Genomic DNA, 17,241 nt, shown 5'->3' with positions numbered 1-17,241 from the left:
TCTATCTGGAAATTTCTTTTCTGTTATTGTTCTCCCTGAGTAGTTGATGGCTAAGTTAATTCTCTTTAGTTTTGTCATGCACTAAAGCACACATTGCCAAGCTGTGATAAGCTTTACACAGGGAAGGGAAAAAAAAAAAGCCCTTGTGTCCATCAAAGTCTTAAACGTGCATTTTAAACTTTGGCCTGACCTGATGTGCCATTCAGAAAGCTTCAAAAGGTTATTTTTTTTTTTAAGAAAGGTTCAATATGTCCCGAGGCTATCGGTTTTGAGTTAAACTGGGTGAAGTAGAAATATTTTACTCATCAGCTTTGCAGTCACAGAGTTTGCTTCAGCTAGAACAAAACTGCTGAGGCATTTAGAGAAAATTAACCCCCCATCCTGGCAGCCAGATGTGACTGGTTTCTGATGAATGCACATGACTGGGCTGAAAAGTCAAGAGACTGTGAAATTCCTGTCAGGTCCGTACAGTGCAGAATGGGCTATTGACTGCTTTCTGTATTTCCCTCCATCATTCTTCTTGAACACTGCCATTAATTTCCTCTCCTACTCTGACTTGGGTTTTTTTTTTTTTTCCCTTTTCTCTCTCCCCCCTTCCCCCCCCACCGCCCGGTTCCAGCTGTGGGTGCTGCAGAGCAGGATGCGCCGGGCGCTGGCGGCATACCTGAGGCTGCGCGGGCTCCACGGCCAGGCTGGGCTGGCGAGGATCCAGGCGGCCTCTCAGGAGAACGCTCAGAAAATATTAGCTGTGCAGGTAGGTGATTGCAGGGAAGTAGGGAAGATCATTCTGATCTAGATTGAAAAGCAAATGATGGGTAGTGTGATGAAGCATTAAAACCATATCCCATCAGAGTTTTATAAATTTTTAACCTCTTTAATAAACTGGAATTGCATGAAGGATGAATTCAGTAAGTTAGCACATATACCATGCATAGTTTGGGGAAAAAAAAAAAAAAGAAAGAAAGAAAAAAAGGAAGATGAGATTTATTTCTCACTAACCTTAGAAAAGATTATTATAAATACATTGGATATAAACATTTGAAACACAGAGCAGCATCAGAATTGCTTCTCAGTTGTTTTAGAAATGTTATTCCATCCTGTTCTCTGCAAATAGTATTCCCATGGTAAACAATATTGTCATTTTCACTGTATTCATATTTAATTTCTTCAGCATGGGACTGTTTTTCAGAAGTACCATACCTTCCCCATATATTAAAAATAAAAATAAAAATGATAACATTGTGGGAGTTATAAGATTTAAAAATGGTTTCCAGCCCTGTATTATTTTTCATTTTATGACTTGTTCCCCCTGTATATGTATTTACTAAGAAAAAGAACTACTCTGTAAGATATGGTTTGAATGTTCTTGTTCTTTTTGTCTTGTGCAACGGTATCTTATTCACATTTCTGTAAAGCCAATCCTTTCAATCTCTTCCCATAGTTAATGGCCATAACCAGATGGTGTTTCTGAAGGGTTTTTAAAAGACTAAACTGAAAAAAAAATTCAGACTTATTTCTTGCAAAAGAAGTTGTGTTGCTGATGCAGCTTTAGTGTGCCATGCTTTTATAAACCTCGCTTTGCCATTTTTACAGGCTTTGCTGTATGATTGTGCAAACAATATCATTACATTTTAGTATTATATAATTTCATTTCCCAGTTAATATCTGACGTGGTAAAGTAAAACTGAATTTGAATGAGTTGTAGAACCCCATTAAACTGCACCAGCATCATGGACAATTTCCAGAATCTCACTAAGGAACAGAGGATTTTATTATAAAATTCCAAACTGAGATACATGTGGTACTGTTTTAAAAGATGTCAAAAATCACAGTCATGTTAAAATCAGAAATTCAATTTTAAAAAATTAGAAGAAAAATACAATCACATTTTGTACTTGAAATACTCTCATAATTGTATGCATTTGCATTTGCAGGCCAATGGAGACAGGTAAATGAAGAATTGATTTTTTTCATTCAGATTTCTCGTTTAGAATTTGAAAAACTGGAAAAGCTCCTTTTTGATGTTTGCTGTGTGATGAATTCTGTTCTCTCCTGTGTTCAACTACTCCAATAGTGAGTGAAGAAAAAGTGTGATCGATGTGCAGCCTATAGCTCATGAATAACAATAACAGAGATGTGGAACCCACAGGTGGCAGCTGGTCTCCTCACACATGAATCTTTGCATTAGTCTAATGTTACACAGTATTTTAATAGATGTACTATGAACCTCACATATCATTGAACATTATATCAATAACTACTCCGTATTTTAATTAATGAGTTTTGCAGAAATCCTTCACCTTGTCATAATTTTTTCCATGTATGTCATTCACGCTGGGAAGCCATTTCTGTTAATCTTGTCTTCCTGAATAACTCAACCAATGATAGAGGTGGGCCTCTGGTAAGCTTTTAGATATGAGCCCCTGCAATGTTTGGGGGTGTTCAGAGGCAAATAGCTCATCCCTACCAGAGACAACCTTTTGCTGAGAGCCTAGAAAGCATTCTGCTCTCTACCCGCTTTCATTATCCATGGCATCCTTCTCTGACAAGAGTTCTGCTATTCTAATATTCTTGTTATGCTTTCATGCAGTTTGCCTGAAAATAACTTACTATTAAAATAACGAACAAGGAAAAGATACAAAATTAAAATGGAAACTAGTTCAACTATGAGCAATTACTAATGTGTATAGAAGTGTATTTTCCCTCAGCAGCATAACATTTTTATATTTTAGTGGATTTACTTAGTTGTGGACCAGTGTCTGTTGTATTTGTGGTATTCTCAGATCAATCTAGCCTCTGCTAATTAAGTTCTTACCCTGATAACACTTGGCACAGTAGCAGGCCCTTCCAGAAATGTGACAGCCATTCTTCTCCCTTTCCTCTCAGCAAGACATGCACTTTGCTTGCTGCTGTTTCTTGTGTCCGTCTCATGTTAGTGTGAGGCTGAGGACCTGCTGTGCTGAGCAGCATGTGGCATGCAGGTGATTTTGGCTCATGGTGCTTATGTTACAGCAGCTACATTGACTAGAGCAAACAGGAGAAGGTGAATCACAAAGGAAGAGTGAATTAGAAGAGGCAGTAGATACAGTACATTGGCTGCCTAAGTGTTTTCTGATATTTAACAGAAGCCACGACCGGGGTGAGATCCAAAGAGAGACTTAAAAGTAGATAATGTAGGGCTTTTTTTTTTACCTTTCCAGCAGGTACTTTTTAACTAGCAACACTCTCCAGTTACACGGAGCGGCAGAGTTCTGGGAAAATTGTAATTTGAAATTCAAGACTGGCCTCAGACTGGAAGGCACCAATTTTTTGTTGTTACTATTTTACACTTTTAAGCCTACTTTTAAAAGTCTAGGCCTGCCTTCCCATCATTTCCTTTTTCAGAGTACCTGTATGACTTTGTGCTCCAGAGGGAAGAACCAAGGCCTGGATGAGACAGTGACAGTGCCTGTTATTGAGGAGGATGTTTGTAGTAACAGGTTTTGGTTGGAGTTAGTCATCAGTCTTAACAAAGCAAACAAACAAAGCAAAACCTGAGGAGTTATTGTTAACTTGAACAGTGCAGATGCTTGCAATTAAATCTCTCTAATTTTTATCCATTAAGAGTAAAACAATGGCCAGCTCCTTTTAAGTCTGGTGTCTCAAATTAATTTCAGAAAGAGTTAAGTGTAGTACCAGTCCTAATTTATATCAGCACCAAACTGAGGGGAGTCAACTCTTTACAAGGGTACATAATGGCAGGACAAGGGGAAATGGTTTTAAGTTGAAGGAGGGAAGGTTTACGTTGGATATCAGGGGGAAGTTCTTTACAGAGAGAGTGGTGAGGTGCTTCAGCAGGCTGCCCAGAGAGGTTGTGTATGCCCCATCCCTGGAGGTGTTCAAGGCCAGGTTGGATGGGGCCCTGGGCAGCCTGCTCTAGTGTTAGATATGGAGGTTGGTGGCCATGCCTGTGGCAGGAAGTTGGAGCTTGATGATCCTTGAGGTCCCTTTCAACCCAAGCCATTCTATGGTTCTATGTATCAGTATCAGAGATTTACCTCTAGTCATTGGTCATTGATTCTATTAGTGAAGCACACATGAAATTTGGAGGGATAAAATGTGTTTCAGTCCAGAACATGATGGCTACTTCGACAAAAGAGGTCCGCTTAGCAAACTCCATTTCAGTAGCTGTTCTAGACTGATCAGGAGTGCTGAGACTTCAAGCAATTCAAACATCATGTCCCCTGAAGCCATGTTTTCTGCATTACCACTATTATTTGTAGAGTGAAAAAGTTGGAGAGTCTCTCCTCACCTCCTTGGCTTTCTGTCCAGCATCAGCATAGGCTGTACATGTTACTGGTCTGCCTGGACCCACCGACAGCATTCTTTTGATCAGAAATCATAGTCGGAATGGACCAGATTCTGGAGGCACCTCCTTTCAGATCTCTGATCTGAGAAAGAAAACCAGAAAACATTCTTCGGTGTGTAGTAGAAAATAGCATAGCTGAGCATATGCTCACTGAGCTCTCACTATGATTGTGTAACAGTAGACAGGACTTAGTACCCAAAGTATCAACAATGTGCACCATGACAGCAGAGTTAGGGGAGTCAATTTCTAGTAAACATTAGCTTCTGCATTTTTTTCCCCTAAGTGTCTGTAGTTTCGATTGTACATAGTAGCATTAATAGATTCTTTTTAAAAACAAAATAATATTTAAATTTTTAATAAGCTTTTTTAATTTAAATTATTCAATTATATAAATACGTATTCACAGGTTTTTAACATGATTCTTGTGGCAATTTTTCTACATTAAGTATTTACCTTGGATATAGGAATGGTCAACCATTCACTTAGTGTCCATATGCTTAGAGAATATATTTCTGGTGGAAAAAAAAACAACAACAACAACCTAGCATTTAAATTGTGCTGTTAAAAAAGGAATAAAAGATTATTCCAAAAGAATAGCAGGGAATAAATAACTTGTCAATTAATTTAATTTCTAGGGCAGAGATCAATAGCTGGAATGATTCATACTTTCAATTTTGGTTCTTCATCTGTTTTATTTTTTGTAGAGCAAAATGCAGGACTGTTTCTTAGACAACATTATTTCATCTTATGCTCTACCTTTTTCCAACCCATTTCAAGATTTCAAAATTCCTTTTCTACTCTCTGATTGCAACTTCATTCTAGGTCGTTTACATACGTGCCTAATGGCTCTGAAAAGAGGCTTTGTTTCTATTGTGGCAGTCAAAGGAAGTTGTATAAACTCCACTGCAGGTTATACAGATTCTTCATGGGAACTTGATTTTCTTAATAGCTGGAGGACAACATGTGTAAGATGACAGGAGCACAGACTATTGCTGAAAGCAGTGACAGTTTGTCTTTAAATAGAAGCTGTGTGGAGATTTTTTGTGGTTGGTGTTTGAAGAAATGTGACAGAGCAATGTGTGAAAAATTTCACCATTGCAGTCAGTGGTTTGCATATTCTGTAGTTTGCTGGAGGACATCAATCTTCAAAAATCATTCTGCAATTACTAAATATAATCCTAATCTGGCAGTAAATAATAAAAATAATTTCTTTAGTTTAATAAAACTGAGTGAAAAAAAAATAAACTCTTTTCTCCCAGAGGTGTACAGGCATGGTATTCATTCAGTCAGTGACTTCGTTTTCCCAATAACATTTTGGAGTCTCAATAACTTGGCTCTTGAGTAACTTCAATTAGCTATCTAATTGCAAAAATGATGTATGATGGCAGATGTAGCTTTATTTAGGATTGTGACTGTACTTTAATCCTGACACTCTTCAATTTACTTCATCCCTTTAGGTGATTTATCTTGACTATAGTTTGGTCAGAATTATTTGGGGGGCCAAAGTGCTAACACAAAAGATTGTTGCTTTCAAACATCTAAATAATTTTTCCTGATGGTGGCACCACAGAAGTACCTTTTTAACCAATTCAAGATTATTAGTTTAATTTTTCATAGATCTACACCTTACTCAGCCATTCACACCAATGCAAAATGTAAAATTTTTTTTGAGGGAAGTGGCTTTATCCGTTTTGATTAAGTGGAAATTGCTACATAATCCACAACAGAAACGGTCAGTCCACAGACTGTCATTTTGATTTCAGAATGCTTTCACTGTTTAAATATTTTCTGTGGTTTTACTTAAGTTCCTTGATTAACCTGAAATATTTAAAAACCTTTTAAAAACTTATAAGCTGTTATTGTTTGTAATAGTTCCACTCTACTGAACAACACCAATTCATAGTAGAGAAGAATTTTTTGTCCGTTTTGGATTGCCTTTATTTGGACAATTTTTGCAGAAATTTCCATAGAACAGACCATTTTTTTCTAGGGCTCTGGGACTTTGCTAAATCTACCAAGTACATCCCTGTGGATAGTATGTTTTACCTGAGGAAATGTTTTCCTAAATCAGCAAAATTCCCATGGTTTTCATGGCTCCCTGTTCTACGTCCTTTCAGGAAAGAGTCAATGCAGTTCCACTAGGGCCAGGACCAACTACAGTGCTGTGTATCTCAAGCAGGGTTTGTCCTTTTTCTTCTTGAAAACCAATCATTCTTAACTTGCTTCTTATCTGTCAGATGGTAGTCAATTTAAGTACATATTTTGTTCTCTAACTTATTAACACAGGTGTGTTATGGTGTCCCCCAGGGCTGATGCTCTTCAAAATCTATGTATTCGCTTTTATTTTTCTCTGTTATTGGTTGAGTTATCACCATTTACGCTGATTACACTCAGTTGTATCTTTTTTGCCTGCTGATTTCACTTTAGCAGTCTTGCTGTTTCTGCCTTATCTTGGAGACATATGGGGTTAGATGACAGATAACTTTTCTTAGGGGGCATGGCTACGTACCTTTTAATTAGTTCTAACCTTTTCTATTTAGTCGCACTTATTCATAGTAAGCACTTACAATTTTGAAGTTAAATTGTGCTTATTTTATTATTCATTTATAAAATATTTCTTTTGCACAGTTGAAGGAGAATTGAGACCAGCAAGATACCTATTTTCACTTCTCATGGGGTTGATGTTTCAGTGGAAAAATTTGTTAATCTGTCCAATAGTTTTCTCAATAAACATGGAAATCAGCATCCAATATTTTCTAAAAATATATGTCTGTCCTCTCAAATGAATTTTGAATTGCGACACCTGACACTCTTCAAAATATGATTTCAAGTTTTATTTCAGTCTTTAATTTTTTTCTATAGATTTTTGTAGATTCATTTGGTGACTCTCACTAGATTTTGGAAGCAGCCATCAAAATTTTTGAATTTACTTATTGTGTAGGTGTAGTGGCAAAAAAATTGCCAAGGAACACACACAAAAGTATTTATAAACATCTAGTCTGTTGCTGCATGATGAGAGGGACTCTTCTAGTGAGACAGTGAAAAGTAATCTCAAAGTATACCCAATTCCAAGATACAGTTAGACACTGCTTGATCTCCTTGTGTCATCTTTATGATCTGTAAGTTTGTTTATGACATAGACAAATTCTGATGTCTTTACTCTGACCTCACTTCCTTTTCACTTTTCAACTGTACGTTCTGTTTCACACAGCTGTTGCATTTAGGTTTTTGTGCCACTAACACATGAGATCAGTAGGCTTTTCTTGCTCCACATAAATTCTCTATTTTTCAAAGCATTGTGCCTAAAGACTGTTATAACCTCAAATATTTCCTAACATGCAAGGCATGCCTAGAGAGGCCCCAGCTGGCCTCCTCTTCTATGGCTTCACTTGAAAGTTTGAGTAGATGAAGTAAATGGAATATGTATGAAATCACTTATAAATGTGACTGGTGCCTAGAAATCTGTAGTGTACAGCAGAAAGAAAAAGATCAACGGAACATTTCTGTTTACAAAACCAAAATCATTTCCTGAAGGATAGTTCTGCTGCTTTCCTGTTAATGATGGAGATTAGAAGGTGATCTCTGCCAACTAACAAATTGGTCTCATATTTTTAATGTTAATCTGAGCACAATTCAGAATTATTGTGGTGGTGAATGGTGATGAGTTTGCTTGCTGGTGTACATTTTTATTTTTTTATTTCATTTTTATTTTCATGCAGGAATACGTTGCAGTATTTTGAGTACTAAAATTAGTGATCTAACAGAAAATGGAACAATGATGACATCTAATCTAGATTTATTTTTTTAAATTAATTTTATTGAAATGCATTACATTTCTTCAGTGTTCAGCACCACTTCCTGAAATCTATCCTCATATATTACCAGATAATAATTGTCCATATTCTTATAATTTCTAAGTTCCAAAAACAGAAATGCCATAATAATTTAAAACATGCTGACAAATGGAAATGTATATATCGCATGTATACATTGTAAATGTATATATATACATTTATATATATATTGTAATGTATAATATGAATATCTATATACATCTGTATGTATATTACTATTGAAACACAAGGTTACAGGATTAAAGTGTTCTTCAGGTAAATAACTTTTAATATCTAACTTTTTAGTGCTGGTGAGATGACAATTTCTCATTGAGAAAAATCATTCTTCCATTTAAAAAAATAGAATCCAGAAGTGTAGTCTATGAATTCGTATTCATTTCACTTGCAACACTAATAAGTTACATTTTTGGGCCAAGGACACAAAATTCCAGTCACATCTGAGGAACTGGAAAATCTAATTTCTCTACTGCTTATATTATCAGCAGGGCAACTCAAACTGCAAGGAGACGGAAACTATGTGACTTCCAGCTTCTTAAAAATAGGTCCACTGAGTCATGTTGCTGCTACAGTGGTCTTTAAATTTCAAATGTTTTTCTGTATCCCTTGGCAGAGTTATTCAGAAATTTAGTTTAAAACTTGACAGAATAAAAACACTGCATCATGTATTGTGAATTTTTCAAATAGCATTCAAGTTGCCATGCTTGATGCTTTTCCCAGAATCTGAAGACTACTGGATTTCTAATTCTTGAAGTAACATAAATTTTACATATTGAATTAAATAACTAAAATTTGTATTGAAATGCTTAAACAAAAGATGCTGAATTAAGTTTAAAGAGATAATTGTTACTCTACTAGTTCTAAATGGAGCATTTTGGTTATTCACTTAGTTTTCTCTTAACATCTTAACATCAAATATTTGAGCACAGAACCCAAATTTTGGCTAAGCTGTAATAAATAAATAAAAGGAATCAGAATTCTTGAGTTGGAAGAGACTCAAAAGAACTACTGAGTCCTATTCCGGCATAAATAAATTACAATATTTACTCATTCAAAATATTTACATTTATAAATAAATACATTTTAATGGATCCTATGAAAAGAAGTAAAATGGTTCCTATAAAAAGAAGTTCTCAGCAACTTTCATAGTATGGAATGGTCCTACAGTTCAGGGAAGCCTTCTTATTACACAAAGATTAGTTGATATGGTTCAAACAGCAGTAACTGAAAATACAGCAATAATTAAGCTTTTTCTTCCTTCCTAGTAAAATGTATAGGAATCTTTGATTCTCTTTGCTGAGCTTTGGTTTGAGAAGGTGTGCTATTAGTATCCGAGAGAATATGGGGAAGCACATAATACGTAACCAAAATCTCCTTGAAGCATTTTATTATAGCTTTGTAGAAAATTGTTTGTGTTTTTTTTTCAGAGAAGACTAACAATTTCTCATCAATAATGTCTCTTTTTCTCTCTCTTTTTTCCCCTAATTCATGTTATTTCTTGATTTGGAGCAATAGTGCTGAACAGCAGGAAAGACATAGTTTTCTTACACAACACTGTCTTAATAAGAGAAAACATTCTTTGGTTGGATCAATGGGCTGAGGTCAATTGTATGAGCGTTAAAAGACCAAGTGCCGGATCCTGCATTTCAGTCACAACAACCCCATGCATCACTACATGCTTGGGGTAGAATGGCTGAGAAGTTGTGCAGGGCAAGAGGATCTTGGGGTATTAGTCAAAAGCCAGCTGAATATGAGTCAGCAGTGTGCCCAGGTGGTCAAGATCAAAGGCATCCTGGCTTTTATCAGATATAGTGCAGTTATTTATACTCACTATAAGTAAGACAAGCGAGGCCCTTCAGTGTGTCCAGAGAAGGGCAGCGGAACTGCAAGGGGTCTGGAGCACAGGTCTGATGAGGAGAGGCTGAGGGAGCTGAGATTGTTCAGTCTCAAGAAGAGGAGGACCAGGGGAGACCTTTTTGCTCTCTACAGCTTCATAAAAGGAGTTTGTACTGAGGTGGGGGTCAGCCTCTTCTCCCAGGTAGCAGCAATAGGATGAGAGGGAATGGCTTTACATTGTGTCCCTGCCAGAGGAGCTTCAGGTTGGATACTGGGAAAAATTTATTCTCAGACAGAGACACTAGAACAGGCTGCCCAAGGAGGTGGTGGAGTCATCATCACTGGAGGTGAAATGTGGAGATGCGTTATTAGGTACACAGGTTAGTGAGCATGATGGGGATAGGTTGACAGTTGGACTAGGTAATCTTGGCAGTCTTTTCCAACTTTAATGATTCTGTGATTCTGTGAATGTATTATATGTTTCCACTAGCTAAACTGATAGATTCATATACAGGAAGAAAGAGGTGTTCAAACTGTACCATTTAAACAAAGTGTTTCTGAGGCACTTTTGCTAGTACAACCATATGTATTTGGATGCTGGATTCAAGTTTAATGCAAATTGTAATTAATATTGAGGAGTATGAGGATGATTCTGTAGCACATAAACCCCTCTTTTGAGATTTTGGCCCAAACGGACAAACCTCTCAAAGGTAATTTGGATCAGAAGATTCTTTTTGTAAGCAAAACCAGTAAGGCTCTGTATGTACTTATCTACTGAAAAGCAATGGTAATTTTGAACAACAGGGGAATGCAGCGATGAGCCAACAAGTGAGATGATTATTCAGTTATTATGTGTCAAAAAGAAAAGGAAGTGAGACTTTGTAGATTTTCTTTTCCAGCAGTTGACAGAAGCCTTCAGTGTATAATTAAGAAAAGTCAAATAAAGTCTATTTTCAGGAAGACAAGATTAAGGATAGAATTTATGAAGTTATAATGTTGCCAAATGAGCAAATGCTTAGCTCTGGTTTTATAAGTAATACTCAAGAAAATAAATTTCTTTATCCAGTACAGTGAGTAAAGAAATGACAGAGAAATGACATTTGAAATTAATGATTCAACCTTGCAACATCACTTTGGGCTATCTGATGTTGAGTAACCTCCTTCTACTCATTTTAAACATATATCAAAACACAGGTTTAATGATGAACTGTTTACATGTTGAAAGCTCCTTTTTGGCAGCTCCTCTGTTTTTGTCGTTACCTGAATTAATTATGGTAGTTCAGAACATCTCTAGTAAACATGCTGATATATCATAGATTATAAACTCGTCTGCTGAACTCTTAACCATCGTTGCAAAGTAGATTATTTTATTTAAAGACAGCGGTTTAAAAATTTAGACATTTAATTTAATTATCCTCTCCCAGAAGTATAACAAGAAATCAGAGTCCTAGTGTGAATAGCACTATACTTGTATAAGAAAACTTACAGGAGCGTTTTTTGCCTCAAACTCAATAATTTTAGTTATAATCACTAACTATGTTTTTGTTTTACAGAAACAGTATGATTTGGAAAAAGAATAAAATTGCTTTTAAAGTACAAAAATAATTATGAACCACTTGAAATGTAATGTCTGTATTTTATTTCTCATCAGAATTCATTAGTGTGTAACATCAATAATTTAGCCCATCATTTGCCAACACTGACTTGGCTCAGTAGTTCAATCATGTAACCCTGTAAACTCACTTTCCATTAAAATGAATGTTGCTGACAAAGGATAACTAAAGAGATACTTCATTTATTAGCTAAAGAGATACTTCATTTATCAACATTTTTAAATTAGGAGTTTGGGACCACAGACACTTAGCTGGATAAATGATTCAAAGGAATCTTTGCATTAGGCCTAAAGATGTTTGTAGAATCAAATACAATGTTATCCAGAATTATAACTGCCTTTCATTTGTGTAACATGTAATTCACAGTATACTATTCCAGAAACCAACAGAGCCACCTGCAGAGAATCAAATGACCTACCAGAATGTAATCCTAACTGTCATGTACGGAAATTATAAAATGTGTAATAGTTATCCCATATTTTGATTGACTCAATCAAGCATTTCCCACAGAAAAATCCCTACAATGAACTTCATGAAACATGTACTATAATCTCCCAAAGTTGTATCTGATATATTTAAATATTTTATATTATTTTACCACAAACAGCATCTTCAAAACCTCTCCTTATCTTCTACATAGACATCATTTAAAAATGTTCCAGTTTCAAATACAGTGTAATTCGCATGTTGCTACTGCAGCCTTTTTCCTAGACACCTTTTTTACCTGAATACTGGTTTTGTTTTCTAAACTTAAGCCTCTTTTGTGTTGTTTTTTGTTTGGTTGGTTGGTTGGTTTTTGCTAGCATATATACCTACCCGAAGCATGTGCGGACAAAAATCTCTCAGATCGTGTCTTTTGACTGTATCTCTCTGGGAAGATGGAGCATCCACCACATCTCTGGGCAACCTGTTCTGGTGAGGCACTGGAATAGGTTACCCAGAGATGTGGTGGATATCTCGTCCCCGGAGACTTTCAAGGCCAGGTTGGACCAGGCTCTGAGCAACCTGATGTAACTGCTGATGTCCCTCTTCATTGCAGGCGAGTTGGGCTAGACAGCCTTTAAAGGTGCTTTCCAACTCTAAGGATTCTGTGATTCTATGATCCTAAGACATATCGAGAAACCATATTCTTTCTGAGAACAGATCAGTAACCATCTGTCACTTGATAGACAACACAGGACTGCCATCTGACATCAGAGTGATGCTTCTGGTGGTACAGAAGGAACCAATTAAGGCCATTAGCAGAAAGTGAACAAAGGTGTTTCAGCACCACTTAGTTGCAAGCCATGACATTACTATCCATTCCTCTTATTCTTTTCTTTGCACTGGTGATGTGTATAACCTAGAAGCAAGAGCTGCTACTTCTTTTAAACAGTGTTCCAAGCATGGAACAGCATGCTCCCTGTGCTCACAGGTTGTAGTAATGCACTGCTGTGATACTCCAAGCTGAGAAGTGAAGGATCAAATTTACGTCTTTGTTTTCAACCATTCTCGTAAATATTTTTCAAAAAGGACTGAGATATTTTCTCTGAACCTGAGTGCTGTGATAGCAAAGCAGAAGTCTGTGAGGTGAAGACACCACTGCTACCTGGTTCAGGGGACAGACAAGGTCTGTACAAGGAATTTAAAAACAACAACAAAAAAGCTTTTCTTTTTGTGGCAGGGGGTGGGGTGTGAAGGATTATGCCTTAAAGAACTACTCGGTTCTCAAGAATAATTGTGAAGAAAATGAGAACAAAAGCAGTTCTCTTTTAAACCAGTTAGAACTGTATTTCTCATCCCTGGGATGTGCAGCATTGCTGCATGCACTGTGCTGCTGCAGGTATATGCAGTCTGTACCAACAATTGACTCAGCATTGGTTTTGGCTCTCCCTACTGGCTCTGGGGCAAAAAGTTGAGTAGAAGACTGAGGAAGAGCAGTTTATTTTCTTACATTTAAGTCTCCTCTAAAACTGTGATGGGTCACAGCTTTTTCACTGAGTTGCTTTAGCGTGCCAGCTTGTCACACTGCTATCGCAGAATTTTAGTGGAGCATTTAAATTATCTCTAATAACCCCAGAAAATCCCTCTTTTTATTTGGCACAGATTTTTAAAGCTACCAGTTTTAGTTTTATTGTAATTTCTAAAATAAGAAAATGAAAGAGTGCACCAAACAAGAAAAAATTTTAATGCTATGCTTCAATTAACCTTTAGGGACTAGAAAACCATGCAAAATAGAATACACACTTGAATTTAGTCCCATTTAAATCAATGATGAAGCATACATTGCCATCCTTGGATACAGAACTACTTTCCTCGGGATAATGTATGTCCTCACTACATTGCCTTGCCTTTAAAATTATATTTTTGTTTTAAAAGTAAGTGTTTTGTTAGAAGTTTGGCCTAGGAAGATAAGAAAGGCATTGCAGTGAAAGACACGATCTCTTATTGTACTGGAAAAAAAGGCAAGCTTTTGAACACCATTCTTGGTAGTACCATTTCTTGTATCTTTGATAAATATGTAGGACAGTATTGAGCATTATTGTGTTCTTAGTTTCAGTGTCATATTCATTGACAGTCTAATTACCATTCCGTTTAAAATGTTTATATATAATTATGCAGCAAAGGCTTCTGCCTATATTCTGATCATTTTTAGATCTTAATATCTTACTTAATTCAAGATAATAATAATTCTCCACATTCAGTACTGACTCCTTTGACCTATACAGATGATGAGTCTACCCACTGCTGGTGTTACATTATTACCTTTCTTTTCCATTTATTTCTCATTCTTTTTAATTCCTACTCCTTTCATCTTAACAGGTAGAGTTTAAAAGATAGGGAAAATTTAGAGGAGATGATGAAGAATATGATTTGACTGGATAGCTGGATTAGTATTTGAGATTATAGAGCTAAAATGTGGTGATGCAGTCTTCTGAATTAACTTGCAGCTTCCCTTTGCATTCTCTCCTTTTCTCTGAAGGATAGAAAGCCAGCTGCCATCTTTCTTCTACTGATCATCAAAGATACTAGTTTTTTCCTGTATATATAAGCCATCAGAATTTTTCATTGCTTTGCTGTTACTCAGAAAGTATATAATTCTGGACCTCAATCTGTAGTAGTCAGACAGCATCAGCATCACCCTGGCAGATGCAGTGGTGCCCAGTAGCCATTCAGATTGAGAAGTTGAGCACTTCAGTTTCTTCAGTATGATTTCTGCTTTACTAGGATCAATCAAAGTGTGGCCCACTTAGGCTCCAATTTGATTTGGAATAATTTTAAAAAATTAGATAGACTTGTGTCCTGAAGTAGTAGTTTGCTATTAGGGAATACTAAAGATTTTTTCCTTTTCAAAATAATCTAAAATAATCTTTTGCTGGAACAAAGTAGTGATGGATTATTTTGGTGCCCTTTCAACTTTCTGTGTGGGTGAGAGAAGTCCATGGGGTGTGTTTGGATTCCTTCTGAAGCAACACTTGCAGTTTTTTGCATGATGGAGACAACTGGCTTGGACATAACTGTCCTGGGGACATGATGGAGAAAAGCTGAGCAAGCCACTCCTTGATTATCCCCTTCTCTGCCATATTTCTTGACCTTGAGTAGAACAAAATGTCTTCCTAGGTGCTCAGTGTTATGAAGATGCTTTAACATCTCTTTTCAGAGTCTATGAATGTATTTGCAAAATTGTTTGTGGATCTTGTAGCTGCTCATAGGTTAATGCAGAACCTTCCTTTCTTGAGCTCCCACATGTGCTTCAGGAACAACAGAAGATGAATTGTTATTAAAAAGGGGTCATTAGTAAAAGAATCAAGCTACCCAAGTTTAAAGTTTTGCTGTATTTCTGAAACAATGTCATACCTCCTTGCTGTTCCTATAATGTGTTAGGTAGAACACTTGACAAATGAAAAGCTAGTAAGGGCTATTAAGGACTCAGTGCCTGAATTTGATAGTTTTCTATGTTTTAAATCCATTAATTTCATTACAGTTACACCTAATTTACGTCTATGTGAAAACCAAGCGTTAAGTTTGCCTTGTATTTTTAGTCTTTATTTCTAACAATTTGCAAGCTACTAGCACATGATACTGTCAGCCTAATGGAGCAAACTGAAGATGAGTGACCATATATTATGTCACTGTATTTTTAAAATAAATGTTTTCAGTTTTTAAAATGAAATAATGAAAGCTTTTTCATTGCAGCATTAATAAAGCATATGACTGTCATAAACTTAATTTACTTTTATAGGCACTGTAAAATGCAACTTCGTTCTTAACAAATTGAACTTTTTTTAGGGAAAGGAGTGGAATTTTTCCCATGACCCGATGTTTCACAAGTGTATAATAGAAATGGCAACTGGAATAAAATCAAGCATTTCCTCGGGAACAACTATGCTGAAATTCAGTTTGTCCCAATGAAATCTACAACCTAATTTGAAAATTCGTTTTATGTGAATGTAATTGCATTGATGGAAATCATTCATGGAAATGAGATCAGAGATATCATGTATGGTTGTTTTTCTATTTCAAGAGTGACAGAATACGCCCACAGCTCTCAGTCTTCAGTTAATGGGAATCCAAATGCATGCTAAGCCTTAGGCCTAGATAGATGTATCAGCATCATTTTGTCAATGAGCCAGGACAGAAAATTTTCCTTTAAGACAATTCAATATAATCTTCATTGTTTTATTACATTTACTTTTAAATCAGGTCAGTGTGGTTAATAAACTATCATTTGATGATTAGCTTTCCCACTTGTAAAAATTAGTTATTAAAAATCAGACTCAGTACAGTTTACAAATATGTTCATATTACCTTTATTTTATATTGATAAGATTGTTCTGGTGGTGGTTCTTTTAATTATATAAAAAGTCCCGAATCAGTGATCTACATCCAGTTCCCCAGCATGTTCTGAAACCAGAACACCAAGAATGGTACCTTCTAGCTTCTTTCTCTGCTGATTTTAAGCTTCAGAAAAATCTTTGACAATAAAATCAGCATGTTAGTGACATAATCTTAGCACTCTCTTGTTTTTCTATCATATCTCGTAAGTTTCATTCATTTAGATACTTTGCCCAAAATCTCATTACCACTGCATTTGTTTGTAGCACCATTACACTCATGGCTCTCTCAGAAGCAGTGACCCATTGCATTTACCCAATTTGAATTTGTCAGTCTGCTTCCCTTGAAAGTTCTGACTCCCTGAAACCAGGAGTTTGCATGAAAACATTGACGGTCAGTTGAAAGTGGCACAGCCCTGGTTCCCAACCGGCACAGCTCATTAGTGAAAGGAATGGTAAGAACAAGAGCTCCAGATCCTCCAGCTGAGGTGCAACTCTCTAGCTTTAGGGAACAGAGATGAAGATTCTTTGTACTTTGAGAGCAATTGCTGAGTGTGCACCAAGAGCATTAGTGGGTATATGATAAACATTATAATTTTCCCCCTTTGAGTTTTAATTCCTGATGGGAGCCAATTGCCCCTTTGGAAAATGATTGTGAGGAAACAGTGAAAGGATTATGCTGAGGAAAAACAAGATACGATGAAGAATGAATGAGGAGACCCTTCCAGCACAACATTTTTATGCACAGTATGCATACTGTGGAAAGGAGGCTATTGCCA

At 36.3% G+C, this 17,241-nt stretch overlaps 1 protein-coding gene across 1 annotated transcript in view; it reads left to right on the top strand.

Moving 5' to 3' along the window:
* The window catches only part of CCDC178 (coiled-coil domain containing 178), a 183,640-nt gene that overhangs the window by 164,394 nt on the left and 2,005 nt on the right, over positions 1–17,241 (top strand). The window contains exon 21 of the mRNA XM_046928345.1: positions 620–754. Within this exon, the coding sequence (XP_046784301.1) occupies positions 620–754 (135 nt within the window). The remainder of the gene's footprint in view (positions 1–619; positions 755–17,241) is intronic.

The sequence above is a fragment of the Gallus gallus genome, chromosome 2 (genome assembly GCF_016699485.2).
Source record: "Gallus gallus isolate bGalGal1 chromosome 2, bGalGal1.mat.broiler.GRCg7b, whole genome shotgun sequence".
Classification (NCBI taxonomy): Eukaryota; Metazoa; Chordata; class Aves; order Galliformes; family Phasianidae; genus Gallus; species Gallus gallus.
The sequence above is the reverse complement of the archived record's forward strand: the minus strand, read 5'-3'. Positions and strand labels throughout refer to the sequence as shown.